Source organism: Topomyia yanbarensis, chromosome 3, assembly GCF_030247195.1.
Source record: "Topomyia yanbarensis strain Yona2022 chromosome 3, ASM3024719v1, whole genome shotgun sequence".
Classification (NCBI taxonomy): Eukaryota; Metazoa; Arthropoda; class Insecta; order Diptera; family Culicidae; genus Topomyia; species Topomyia yanbarensis.
This window is the reverse complement of record NC_080672.1, coordinates 426,635,554-426,650,431: the sequence shown is the minus strand read 5'-3', so window position 1 is coordinate 426,650,431 and position 14,878 is coordinate 426,635,554. Positions and strand designations below refer to the sequence as shown.

At 40.0% G+C, this 14,878-nt stretch overlaps 1 protein-coding gene across 4 annotated transcripts in view; it reads right to left on the bottom strand.

Annotated features, from left to right (window-relative positions):
- The window catches only part of LOC131688603 (protein ECT2), a 126,393-nt gene that overhangs the window by 29,089 nt on the left and 82,426 nt on the right, over positions 1-14,878 (bottom strand). For 3 of the 4 annotated variants that reach the window (XM_058972962.1, XM_058972960.1, XM_058972961.1), the window contains exons 4-6: positions 5,373-5,479; positions 5,042-5,291; positions 1,842-3,308 (exon numbers count right to left, since the gene is read on the bottom strand). In XM_058972962.1, the coding sequence (XP_058828945.1) occupies positions 1,842-3,308; positions 5,042-5,291; positions 5,373-5,479 (1,824 nt within the window). The remainder of the gene's footprint in view (positions 1-1,841; positions 3,309-5,041; positions 5,292-5,372; positions 5,480-14,878) is intronic. The other variant, XM_058972963.1, reaches the window with a different exon arrangement.

Genomic DNA, 14,878 nt, shown 5'->3' with positions numbered 1-14,878 from the left:
GCCCGGTTTACTAAAAAATACGGTTCGATTCTGTTTTTAATAAGAGCAATTTTGAAATCTGTATACCAAATAGCTATCGCAAGTAAACAAGTGTTAACTTATTTGCCCGGTTTACTCAAACTTAGCGGTTGATTCCTTCTTTCAAACATTAGCAGCTCTTTGAACGTGTATGTCAAATAAGCTTACAAGCAACCTGTAGATCCACTCGTGCCAAATAAGTTTGCAAGTAAACTGTTTATTCACTCGTTTGACGGGTTTACCCAAACTTAGGAGTTGATTCCTTCTTTCAAACATGAGCAGTTCTTTGAATCTGTATACCAAATAGATCTCGCAGGCAAACTGGTAATCTTCTCGGTTGTTCGGTTTACTCAAAGATAGGGGCTAAAAAATTACTTCAAGTCCGACTTGAAGCGACGCAGGCGCATATGTTTTTTTATTATTAATTGTTAAAGAAGAATAAACTAATTAATTTAATTCAAGTTCAATTTTAGTACTATTGAGCTTGTGCAACCACCCCTGGCCGTTATACTCCGTTATCGATCTGGACTAGCTGAAGTTGCACAGGGAATCAGTAGATAATTATGCTTGGAAGTAGCGAAACCATCTTTATTGATCAATACCGGCGCTGGCCAGGCCCGAACGTAGCTCCCGGAAGGAAAGGGAAGAAATGTTAGTCCGATACTTGCTTTTGCTAGAAGCCGTATATACAACTGCGCGCTCCACGAGTATCACGAGAGAGGATATTTGTTAGTAAGTATATAAGTTGGATTCTACTTCTTCATGACCGACGCCAGAAAGGTGAGTCCACTATCTGGACTAGATATCGATCCATCAACTCGTGGACCGGGGACCAACGGCATTACTTCCCTTCCCTCAGAAAAATCTCAACGACCTCGGCTGGGATTGAACCCAGACCAACTGGAATGAGTGGCGGTCACGTATACCACTCAACCACCGACGCCAAACATTTCATCTATATGCCAGCTGCTTAGAACTGCATAAGTCACTTTCCCTCGAAGATGGACATTTTTGTCAACGTGTAATCACAATACATAATACATACAGAAAAGGATCTACTATTAAAACATCCTGGTAATTAATAACTTTATCACTACATATACCTATGCCAAACGAACGTTACGCTAAATTACTGTTTTCCTTAACATAAAAATATTTATACGGAAAGACCTTCAGCAGTAGTACGGTTCAAAATTATGCCAACCTGACCTCTCGCACAGTCTTAAATTATGTGTTTCACTGTAGTTGAAAAAATGGCAAATGACCTCCATTATGATTAATTCTCAACATTATGTCTAATGTCCAAAATTCCAAATGTCCGTTATGCCAAATGATTCTCACTTTTCGCAAAATTTAAATTTATGCCAATTGGCCGTTATGCCAAATGACCGTTATCCTGGAGATAAAATAAATTAAGCCAAAGTCGGCCAATTGACCTTCAGTGTGGTCAATTCTCAAAATTATGCTAAATGACCATTATGTCAAATAACCGTTATGCCAAATGTCCGTTATGCTAAATGACCTTATGCCAAATGACTATACCAAATGACTATGTCAATTGACCCAAACCCGCTAAGGAACAACCACAAATAGTTGTTTTTTATCAATTTATGTAAGTATACTTCAAGCGAAACCGCAATAACTAAACAGCCATTCTACCTATAATTATCCTAAGTATATAGGGAACCCCATAAAACATAGGACAATTATACGTATAAAGGCGGTGAAATAGAGTACCACAAACATCTACTAATAGAAAAGAATCTACATATTGAACAAACTACTGTTGACACATCGTGATTGAAGTGAAATGAAATATATACCATCGTTGCTGTTGTTGTTGTTGTTGTTACTGCTCCTGCTATCTCTGCAGTCGATGCGGGCTCATCTCCATCGAATCCGGTCACCGCAGCAGAGCACGTGTAATCGCCTACCGATAGTGTGTTTAGTTCGGTTATGATGGGATTCGTCATCGTTGTTGTAGACTCATTTTCCGCTACCACAATATTAGCAGCAAGGCCACCGGAAAATGCTGGTGGAATGTAGTCCAATGAGGAGACAGTACTCGTGGCCGTGGCTATCATCGAGTGGCGGAAGAAGTGAGTTTTCTTTTTGGCTTTCGAAGAAGACGAACAGCTGGGATACGGGCCCGGTGCGATTGGAGTTTTGAAATCAACCTCGCTTTTATCGACAGGTTTCGTTTGTTCCGGTGTGCATACATTTTTGTCGGTTTTGAAATTGCAAACCTTTTTTAGGTTGTCTAAATTTGCAGGCGTGATTAAACCTTTGTTTTTAATCGATTTGGGCGTTTCCTTCTTGTTGCTTTTTGTTATTTTGTCACGAATGCTTCGCAGTTTTTCTTTAACGGGTTTTTTAATCGATTCGTTAAAGGTTGACTCGATCGATGCGATGGAACTAATGGATGAATTTGGGTCGACGGAATTTCTACGAGATCGGAACATACTCGTAATTGGAGTTTTGATTGCTGCAAAACTCATACTTCTACGAAGACCTCTCGTGATGGACCCAGTACGGATCAATTTAGGCTTTTTGGCCGAACCATATAGTACACTGCTGGCCATCGAATCTGTGGAAATGATTGAAATATCGTCAAAGCTATCTTCTTGGCGCTTTCGCTTCAAAGCGTCCTTATTAGCTATGATGTAGTCATCCATGTCGTCTTCATCATCGTCATCTTCCTCGGATATTTTTTTTAGCGACGCGTCAGTTAGTCTATTGATCTTGAGAATAGGAGAAATATTATTGGGGTTAAGAAATTCAATTTCTTCGCCAGAAGATAAAACCACTCCATCCTTTTTCTCAGAATTGCCCTCCGGGGTTGAACTCGTCTGCTTCGGAGTAGAATTCTCCAAATGTTCATCAATGTATCTAATAGGAGAAACATCTAATTGATGCTGTTGTTCCGAATCAATATTTAAATTGTTCTCGTTTTCAGCAATACTGATATGATCCACTTGTATACTATTCTCGCCTGTCTCGCTTTCCTCCGGTAGAGCAGGTAGTGCATTCACCATTTCACCTTCTACTTCATCGCTATCAGCCTGACACTCGTTCAGACGCTTTATAAAAGATTCCTGTTTCTCGGATTTGGCCAGATCCACCGACATACCGCCGTCTGTGTGACAATTATTAGGATCATTCTCGTTGTTATCTTCTCCACCGGATGGTGATGACGATGAAGATGAGCTGGAAGATATGTTCTTATCTTTCGGGGAGGCTGCGTGCGGTAGCAGGGCGTCGCTGAAATGTTCACCGGTGTTGGACATGACCTGAAAAAGAGCGGGTGTATTGTGATGCGACGAGGGTAAAGGTGTGTGTGTGCGTGCGTGCGTGTGTAAGTGCGAGCGTACAAATGTCACGGTGCCACAGATGTAAATTTACAGTACAGATATGCTCTACAGAAAGGTGCATCCGAGTGAATCGACCTGTTGTAAATTATTTAACAAGTGGGACGCAGCACACTCACCGGGCATACCTGGCAGACGGTGCATAATCCCGGAAGTTAATGAAATGATTAGCCTGAGGATGTACAGATAAGCTGAATTGATGACTGACTAATTGTTATCCAACAGTCGTTCGAGGTCCGCAACCATCATTTGGATTAGGTTGCAATGATTAAAGACTAGATTTACAGAAAAGACGGTTGAGCACCTTTATTAAACAATTTCGGTTAACATGTATCTTGTTGACCGCAAACCACTTGTTCGAGGAAATGGAAAAAGAGTTATTGAAGGCTCAACCGTTTTTGGGAACAATATAAATATAAATAACAAAAAAGAGCAAGGAAGCAAGAAACTCACTTGAAAGGCACATTGATTCAAAACATTTAAAAAATACAAAATAAATAGTAATATAGAAATCATTCTGTGCATAGTACAAAAGTTCACCTCTCTAATTACCGACCAAATAGATCGAAAGTGTGTACATAACCACGTTAAGAATTTATCATCCCAACACCTAAAATCAATTAATTATGTTACACTATTAAAATCAAACATGTCATGCTCAATCTGTTCAAATCTCGGCCAACAATCTATTACTCTTACATTAGAGAGCAAATCTGCTACATCGAGCCATAAACCAGAATGTTCGCTAGCACAGCACTAGCAGCCAGCATCGCCTCCCGAACAATCAAGTCATTCTCGCAAAAACGATCAATCAATTGCGCCACTAACAGGGCCGAAAGACAAATAATTGCAATCCCCCAGGGGAAAAGGACTGAAGTTCATACTTGCACGTACAAACGCACACAAACACACTCACGTAATACGGTTATTAGTTAAAGTTTGAATAATTGGCAAATCTGTGGCAATACGTCAAAACCACGCCTGTCCCCATTAGCCACTAACCAGCCCATTGGACAATAGTGTACTCAACGATAAATCGCATGGACCAATTTACGATGAACCGGTTGACCGCCCTTTCTCATCATTACCGACACAATAGAATTGATACTCCATTATTCTCTGCTGCCCAACTAAAAGATCACAATGGACACGAATAAATACCTTGTATTTTTCTTCTAGCTGTTAATTTTGAATAGATGTTTGTGATAATTAGACAATATCTTTAAAAATATGTGAACTGAATGTTTGTGTCAATTTAATAATGATAATGATTTAAGTGAATTTAATGAAAAAATAAGATAAAAAGATTATTTCAGCGTTAACTAACCACATAAAAAATAGCACCCAAACAACAAGGGATAAGCCGAACACCAACGCAAATATACATACACTGGGTACATCGACCACAGTAGCAGCTCAAACATGAAACAAGAGAGAGAGGAAAACCCGTCGATTTTTTTCTGTACCACTTAATTGTGAATGGAAACAATATAATCAACCGGTTGGGGACATACCCCCACTCCATCAATTAAAGCATAATCCGACTGTTAATCCTTTCTCTCCCTCTCGTTTCCGTTCTTATCCCCTCCCCCTATTCAAACGTGATTGGGTCGCGATAAATATGTTACCAAATAAAAAATAGTATCTGTACATACCACGTGGGAACACTCCGGATCTTCCAGATTGGTTGGAATGCCTCCGTTCATCGTCAGCACGTCGACCATGTGCTGATGTTCTTCCGGAGGAAACCCGAAGAAACAGATTTTCTGACCCTCGAAGGCCCTCAATCGATGATTTTTGGTGAACTCTTCGACATTTGCCACAAGGTTCGGATCATCACGATTCCGCCATGCATGCAGAACCCAACTGGGACGGACGACTGCCAGGCGGAAAGCCATTGCGTACCTGTTGGTAGGAGAGTTTAGGAATTTATTAGCATTAGAATTGTGTACAGTAGAAACGTTAAACGTGAACTTGAATACTTACTGGTACTTTTCACCACCGCTTACGTTACAAATCAAGTGTGTGACCTTGGTGTTCATATCCTTTCGGATTGATCCTCCCATCGAGTGGATCAGATCGACAAGGCGTGTCTGCAAAGAAAGAAAAACAAATATGATATCAGTTGAAACGATATACCGTTGACAGATTTTTATTTCCTTTTTGCCTTTCTCATATAAAGAAAGGCTATGCAATCACTGTAAAAATCGACTTTTCAACCGAGGCCCGAAGGGCCGAGTGTCATACACCATTCGATTCAGTTCGTCGAGATCAGCAAATGTCTGTGTGTGTATGTATGTGTGTGTATGTGTGTGTGTGTGTGTGTATGTGTGTGTGTCATTTAAACTCACACAATTTTCTCAGAGATGGCTTAACCGATTTTCGCAAACTTAGTTTCATCTGAAAGGTATAACGCTCCCATAAGCTGCTATTGAATTTTTAGTTGATCCGACTTCCGGTTCCGGAATTACGGGTTGAAGAGTGCGATCACACAGCAAATTCCCATATAAACTGGTACCACCATGATGTTCAAATGATGTAAAACATATTAAAATTGTTGTAACATTACTCTAGTTTGCGAGTCTGGATCACTAATGATCAATCAAAGCAGCTTTGACCACATTGGCCACCTATGACGGTTCATGACGCCCCCGGGGAACCCGCCAAGTTCCTAAGCTAATATCACACCCATTCCCCAACGAATTCTCTACCGATTTTTACAAACTTGATTTCAAATGAAAGATACAGTAATACCATTGACTGCTGCTGAATTTCATTCGGTTCTGACTCTTGCTTCCGGAGTTACAGGGGTATTAGTAAGGATACACTGGAATTTCCCATATAAATCGGTACAATCGTAATACCTCAGAGGCTAAAAACTAGTAAAATGGTCTCCAAATTACTTCTAATCGCAGATCTAGATAACTGATTGCCAATCAAACATTCTTTGACTATATTGTCCACTATCGACGATTCCGGAAGTCCGGAATTCCGGGCATATTCTACAATTAAAGTCACATCGGTTCTTCGGTGATGACTGAACCGATTTTCTCAAACCAAGTCTCAAATGGAAGGCAAAATATGCAGTTGAGTATTGCGTCGCCGCCCCTCCCCCCTCCTTGCCCGGGCACCTCCCTCCTTCATCACTCCCCTCCCCTTGGACCACCCTCACGCCAGCATTTCCTTCATCCACCCTGTATACCGAAATAAGATGAAGGATTTCTGACGCATCCTCCACTCCCACTCTACCCATTCCCTTCACTTTCAAACCCATTCCACCAACATTTCAAAATATAATCACATGAAGATAACATTGAGCTTATGCTGATTAAGCTAATTAAATATTATTCTTTTGCCTTTCTCATATAGAAAGTTTATGCAATTGCTCCAAAAACCGACTTTCTAACCGAGGCCCGGAGGGCCGAGTCTCATATAACATTCGACTCAGTTCGCCGAGATCGCAAAATATCTGTGTGTATGTATGTGTGTATGTATGTATGCATGTATGTGTGTATGTGCAGATTTGTTACCAAAATGTCCACATCGGTTTCTCCGAAATGGCTGAACGGATTTTTACAAACTAAGATTCAGATGAAAGGTATAATATTCCCATAGGTTGCTATTGAATTTCATTTTCAACCGACATCTTGTTGCGGATTACGAGTTGAAGAGTATGGTTGCAAAACAAAATTTGTTGATTTGTCCACATCGGTTTCTCGGAATTTTCTGAACCGATTTGGCAAACTTGATTTTAAATGAAGCTCGCTCGGTCCATCAGCTGCTGTTGAATTTTGTGTGGATCCGAGTTCTGGTTCCTGAATTACAGGGTGATACGTAAGATCACGCAGCAAATCCCGATTCTAACGAATTCTGCGATGAATGTAAAAAGGTGAATTTTTTTTCCAAAATGTAAACACAACTGTTGAATTTGTAGATCTAGGTCACCAACAGTCATTCAAATTCTCTTTGGCCACACTGGCCACCATTGACGGATCCGGAAGCATCCAAATTCAGAATAACGGTTATATTGGTTTCTCGAAAATGGATAGACCGATTTGATCAACTTAGTCTCAAATGAAAGGTGTTGCGTCCCCGGAAACTGATATTAAATTCCATCTTGATCCGACTTCCGGCTCCGGAGTTACGGGTTGTGGAGTGCGATCACATAGAAAACTCCGATTCAAACCGATACCGCGATGAATGCAAAAAGGTGCTCTTATATATACTTACCAAGTGTAATAAGAATTAAAGACATTTCCATAATGTTATATTGTACGAACCAGCTATTAAATCATAGTTTGGAGAAATGAGAAAGGCACAATTGCACCTCTAGGTGGATTAAAACAGATTTTTCATGTTTAGTTTCCAATCACCGATGCCAGAAAGGTATCCTCACCATCTGGACCCTAGAAATCGGTCCATCAACACATAAACCGGAGTTAACAGTTTCAACTCCCTTCCCAAGGAAGACGTGCCCACAAATGTTCTACCTCAGCAAATCCCTACGACCTCGGCTGAGATTGTACCCTGGCCCGCTGGGGTCAGAAGCGGTCACGGTTACCACTCAACCATCGCGATGCGTCGATGCCATCGTTGAAAAATTGATCGTAGCGCTTGAATACAGGCTTGAAGATATAGGCGTTCGAAAATGGTAAATCATACGTCCATGACGAGTGGTCGACACTTTGATACTAAGAGTGTAGAGTAGACTGCCCAGAAAAATGATAAATTTTTTGAAAACTGAATCGGCCCACCCCTGAGTCGATTCCTAGTCCCACCAGGAGTACTTGCACCAAATTTGAAGCAAATCGGACAAGTCTAACTACCGGACCAACGTGTCTGAAGTTTGTATGGGTTTGTTAACAATTTGCTTGGAGAAAACCCACTAGTTCGTATGTTCGCCGTTAGGTGGCACTGTATGCATCGTATTATCACTGTACGTGAAAATAAGAAAGATAATTTAGTTGTCTACAACTTTGTCGAAGACTGCTAGTCAATCCGGTTTTGTTAAAAGAAGTTATTAAACATTTAACGAAGTGATGTGTAAGTCAGCTTTGCATGGGGCCTAGCAGTGCATGGTTGTGTATCAGTACTCGAGTCCCGTGAACTATACATTTTTGTGAAATAATGGTAAGATTTAGCTGAATAATATATTTACAAGAATTGTAGTAAATAATACGAGTTATGTTTTGGTTAGTAAATTTTAGCTCCAGTTGTGACCGCATAGAGGGCGCCGCCAACACTAACTTTTTATAGAAGAGAGATAGAGTATAAAGATGTTCGGAAAAAATACTGAAAAATGCCTGTTCTATAACTTTGTAGAAGACACCACATTTCTATCTCTCTCCGTTGAAGTTAGTGTTGGCGCCTTCTATGCGGTAACATGTGGAACTAAAATTTTCTAAAACATGACTCGTATTACGCAATCATGCATTGCTAGGCCCCATGCAAAACTGGCTCAGACATCACTTCGCTAAAAGTTTAATAACTTCTTTTAACAAAGCCGGATTGACTAGCAGTCTTCGACAAAGTTGTAGACAATTAAAATATCTTTCTTATTTTCACTTACAGTGGTAATACGACGCATACAGAGCTACCTAGCGGCGAAAATGCGCGCTAGTGTGATTTCTCCATGTAAATTGTAGAAAAATCTCATGCAAACTTCAGGCACGTTGGTCCAGTAGCTAGACTTGTCCGATTTGCTTCGAATTTGGTGCACGTACTCCTGGTGGGACTAGAAAACGACTCAAGGGTGGGCCGATAGGGGTCATTTTTTTCCTGTCACTCTAGTATAGAGGTTTATTGACTGACAACGGTTTTCGTAGCTCGACAGTTGGAACGCGTTTTGCCCTAGAAAACGAAGAAGAGCAAAACTCAACAAGCAGCGTTGAACAGTTTTAATTCTTTAATTAATCCTGCAGTTCGGATGGTATACATTCCAAACCACAGAGTCAAAATCAGAGTAATCAATTTTCCTATCCGAAAGATTAGCCCTACCTGTAATGATGACTATGTGTGAAAAATGTGAAAGTCTCTTAACCCCCCGGCACTCGCGCTCTTGTATTTTGTGCAACACCTTCCGAAACTCTAGCGAAATCTTCTTTCAGCACCAGCAGCTGCTTATTCAGGGAACCATTAGCGCGAGTGCCAGAGGGTTAAGTTCTCACATCAAACAAACGGTAATTGAACTGAGTCAAATGACGTCAAAGTTTACAATTGATTTGGGGTTAAATTATTATTTTAGTCACATTCAAGGGCAAGTTTAAAAATCTTCACCAGGCGGGATTCTTTTAGTTTGATATTGAACCAGTTAACAAATCTTGATATTGAAGTCACTAACATAGAGCAGGAATATTTTTAATCAATGATGACAACCTTTACCAAAAGTAAATGGCTGCAATCCAGGTTTTTGAAGCGTAATATTTTATTCATTCACATTTTGTTCAATGATGTCATAACATAAGGCCATAGTCAAAGAAATGATTGTCCCATAAAAAAATTTAGGCCGCGTACGTTCTGATCGTAAACCAAATCAGAGCCGAGAAAAATATACGGAATTAAAACTACAATAATGATTTTTTAAAGAACATTCGTAAAATTTGGGTTGATTAACGGGAAGTTGATTCTCATCCACTAACATAGTTTGATGCAATTCCCAATTGTTTAATAGCAATAAATATAAACTCTAAAAAGCTTTCAGTGCAAAAACCTTTATTCGCCTCGTGTGATGCTATATGACATCCATCACCAAGAATGATGCCTGCCATTGTACCGTAACAGCTTGTTTCAACATATTTGAACGGGTTCTTGTATTCAATGAGCAAAGCTTAGATTAAGCTGTTTTTTGGTATGTAAGATAATTACCACGCTTTTCGATTGTCTTGCAAGGTGTATAGGTCAACCTGAACCTTCCAACAGCTAATTGTCTAACTTCCAAGCTTCGGCTCAGTTTTCCAGATATAATCAGTAAGTGACATCCGTAAACGAGGTTTAACGGCTAATCACTCTAAAAAGCGACGCGTTTATGTGTTAAATACACGGTAGTAGTTGATTTTAAGCGTAACAAGATGTCCCTCGGTTCGTGAAGGGGCATATTTATCGGATACAAACATGTGGATTAGTTCCACAGAAGTCACCTGTATCCAGTTTAGGCAAGTAAATTTGTAAAAATAATCATAGTGACAGCACAATCCGGATGTTCTAAATCATAAATATCATGCGTAACATAACCTTCCGTGTTAAACCCATGCATGCCCATGTTGTTTGTGGACAACAATGTTTCTAAACACAAAAACAAGTAAGGCTAATGAATGTGACTATAGCCTTTTATTTGAGTAATAACAGTTATAAGGATCAGCTCTAGAAGCGAAGTTATTGCAATTAGTCTGATTGGATTTCGATGGAGCAGTGCTGCCAGGACAGTTTACGGAAAATGATTTTTTCATATATCTTCGTTATGGTGCAATATTATTGTAAACTGATAAAACTTATCAATTTAGACTGTCTTTGGCTACGTTTTCTTTGCAATTAGATTATTGTAAATATTCTTGGAGAATTATATTAAGCATTAGAAGGTAAAAATTGAGCAGCTTCTAGCACTGCAAGGGAAGCACCTATCTTTATGAAAATAGACTTTTCGTGTTTCTTGATCTAACCGTTTTAATGGAAAAATACTATTGAAACCCTATATACACTAGAAAAAAGTTGGGCATGAAAGGGTTAATCAGCCACCTGATATCAACCTTTTAATACACTTGGTTCATGCGTCTGCACCAATCTCGATTCTTCATTGAGTCACTGAGTATTTAACGCAGACTTCTTCTCTCAGACTCACCGAGCACTCGACAGTCTGCCTTCTTCAACAACCACACTACATGACCGTACAGAGCATAAGCATCAGTATCAGCAATTTGTATATTCAGCAAACCGTAGAAAGTTATCATTGAGCGTGGTGAATTTTTTCCTCGGCAGGAAATCTTCAGACGATATTTGTGGATCAGTTTGTTTTCCTTTTTTATTAACAACTATTGAGTCAATTTTTAACTGTTGAAACGGCACTTAATTAGCAAGGGACTGGAAGGTGTGAAGTATATTTTTCAATATTAGTGCTCAAGGAAAAAAAACTAGCTCATTCAAGAGTTTCAACGTCGCAAAGTGCTCAGTGTGGAAGACTAACAACTTCTCTGCCTAAGTTTGATGCATTACACTGCCTAAGTTTGATGCATTACACTGAATCGTACGCTGCTTTGAAATTCAAATAAAATTAAATGTTAAATCCGCCACATATTTTCCCGAAATTATCTTGAATATGTCGAAGTATGCACGTCTGCTTCGTCGTTGATCGTCTTTCGCAAAACTTATTTTGGTATTCAACGACGAAGGTTTCAATTAACGGAAACATGGAGCATTACCTTTTAGGTACTATTGATGATCATTATGACTCGATAGTTATTACTGATACGTTCGTTGCCGTGTTCATCTTTATTTTCATTAGCCAAAACCCCTTGACACACTACACTGGGCAAAAAGGAACTCAAACCAAGAGCTACATGATTAACCACTATGACGTGGCGGTACAGAGTATAAAAAGGTGGTAGTAGTGTGTTCAAGTTCCACACCGGAATGGTTGTTAGTGTCAGTAAAATCGTAGTACACTGAAGTTTCCATACGCGGATTTTGAAATGGCACAGTTTTCAAAAACCGCGTACAACTAGTGATGTCTTTTTTTACTCGATTAACACAAATAATCAATTAATCTCTAAAATAATAGAAAAATCAATAATCCATTACAAGCTTTCGGTATAATCGAGCAAACCAATTAGCTGATATCAATTAATCGACAGCATAATTCATTAAGGGTGTGCTAACAGTGAATATAAAAATCGCAGAACAAAAAATTACAAGCGTCCCCCAAATTTCAAAATGTACCCAGCGGCCATTTTTTAATCCTAATCGACTATCATGGTCGATTAATCGAATCAATTAATCAGGCTATCGAAAATCACTCGATTAACCGATAATCAATTATTTGCAAATCAGACATCACTACGTACAACAACATATTCACGACAAGAAAGGTACAGAAATTGAGGCAATAAATTAAAACGTAGGTTTCAAACAGGTAATATACTGAAAAATCAATATGAGTGTCGTTTGACTGGAGGTGGCTAGCAGATAACGTAAATTGATGATTTACGCCATTTCGAAATTCAAGATGATGGTTTTCCGTTATCACAAAACACGGCTCGAAACGATGTGCTCCAAGAAACAGCGAATGAATCACCCAATGCAATCAAAACGAAAATCAACCTAATTTGATCCAATAGTGTGAACAATGACAAAATGATCGGATTGTTAAACGTTAAACAAAATACCTCAGTTTACGTTCCACTTCGGCCTACAATCAAGCCAAGTGAACGATAACTAGCAACCTTTCAATGTAGTATGCATTGTCTCGAGAACAAAGGAAACATTGCGGCTATGAGTATAGTTGACAAAAAAATCTCTGCTCCAACCCAACGCCTCGGCGGTTAACTTTAACTTTTGTTCAATACGGCCGAATTTTCGAGAAGGACTTTCTGAAGGTGAAAATGGAGCTTAAGGAAGTCTCTCCAGTATCACCATTTTATCAATGTAGTACTGAAATCATTCAACACGTCCAAACCGAACGTTTCGTTTTGCAGAACAACTTATAGTACGTGATTGAAAGTGACAACGTTGGAATTAAGATTCACGTGTGTACAGAAAATTACTATATGGCTACATGACCAATCACCGTATACCCCTCCTGTAATAATTGCAAATTGCATGTCGCAATACGGAGAAGTAGAATCCGTTACGCCTGATACGGGACGAAATTACCTCCCGAGTATTCTCAACGATGTTTTTGTGGTGAGTATGCGAATCGAAAGACCAATTCCCTTCTACTTGACTAAAAAACTCAAACTCACAGAAGTACTGAAAAAACGATGTTATGCACCCAGGGGGACAAACTCCTACGTGCACGAGCAACCTTGTGCGGAAGATGATGAGGAGAATACATCACAACCGATTGCCAACTCTACTACGGCAAACCAATTTTAATACCAATACCTGAACCACAAACGGTTGCCAAATTTGTGGCAGCTGTTCAGCAAAAGCAACGTCCAGCATCCCAATATCAACTGTAAGCAATGTCGGTGAGGAAGTTAGTAACAATGACGACGGATTTACAAATTGTATATCAGAAGGGCGTCAATCATCAATTTCCGGCATCTTCTGACCACTCACTTTGAAACGGCATCAACATTGAAGATGGTTTCCAGTGTTTTTTTGGTAACCGAAAGTCGCCGTCTTGTATTTCAATTTTTTTTTTTCGAGAGTTGTCCTACTGGAGCTGTAGAGCTAGGTTCTCGGAAGGGCTCCCCGTCAGAATCACATACTACAATTTGCAGACGAGACAGGCAATGTCGCCCAAAAAAACACTGCATTAGGCCAATTGTAGCGGGCCGTGATTCTGAATGTGATATTCATTGTACGGTTCAGGTATGTGCGGGCGTAGGGACTCGCGATCGCGTGTACCATCGCGAAGGGCTCGAACATTTGTACGTTAACGTGCTCGATCGCGTGTGCGTTTGTATGTCGCGTGCGCGTTTGTATGTCGCGTGTGCTAACGTGTATGAACTTCGCGTGTATAAACTCTATTTTATAACCGTGTGCCTTTCGCATATTCGCGTGTGTTCTATAATGATCGCGCGCGGACCGTGAATCTGATACTTAATTTTTGATTTTTGGTGTACGATTCAGATTCCAGAAGAAAGTGGGTTCTTACATATCATTAGAATTCCCATTCATGTCGCCGTAGAACGCGTGGTCTAGTGGATATGAGCTTTATTTTTTTTTTTTTTTTTGATTGGTCCAACTGAATGTATGGACCTAAATTGCTAGAATGAAGGCTAAAGATTTGCGGGTTCGCGTTTGAGACCGCGTTTGTAACGTCGTAAGTGCTAAAACGTTCACACAATTGCCGGAGTGTTATCAAGTTTACGCGATCTCGGACATAGGTGTGCGTAGATGATCGCGAAGGGCTTAAGCGTTCGTATGTGTTTGTCGCGTGTGCTCGCGTGTATGTGACTTCGCGTGTATAAATTCGATTTTGAAACCCTGCGGCGCTTCATATATCCGCGGACCGTCATTCTGATCTTTAGTTTTCGGTGTACGGATCACATTCTGACAGGGAGAGAGAGTTACCCCATATCACTAGAGTTTCCGGTCATGTCGCCATGGAACGTTTTGTCTAGTGGATATGGGAGTTTTTTTTTCAATTTTATTATTTTTTTTATTAATTAACAAGGACCTAGATTGTTTGTACCGAGGATAGAGACTTCCGGACGATCCCGATTCATGATGGCGCGAGCGCGGGAGTTTGTAGGTTGACGCTTGAGATCGGGTTGGTAAGTTTATGAGTGCTGAGATTTTCACCATATCACCGGGGTGTAATCATGTTTGCGAGT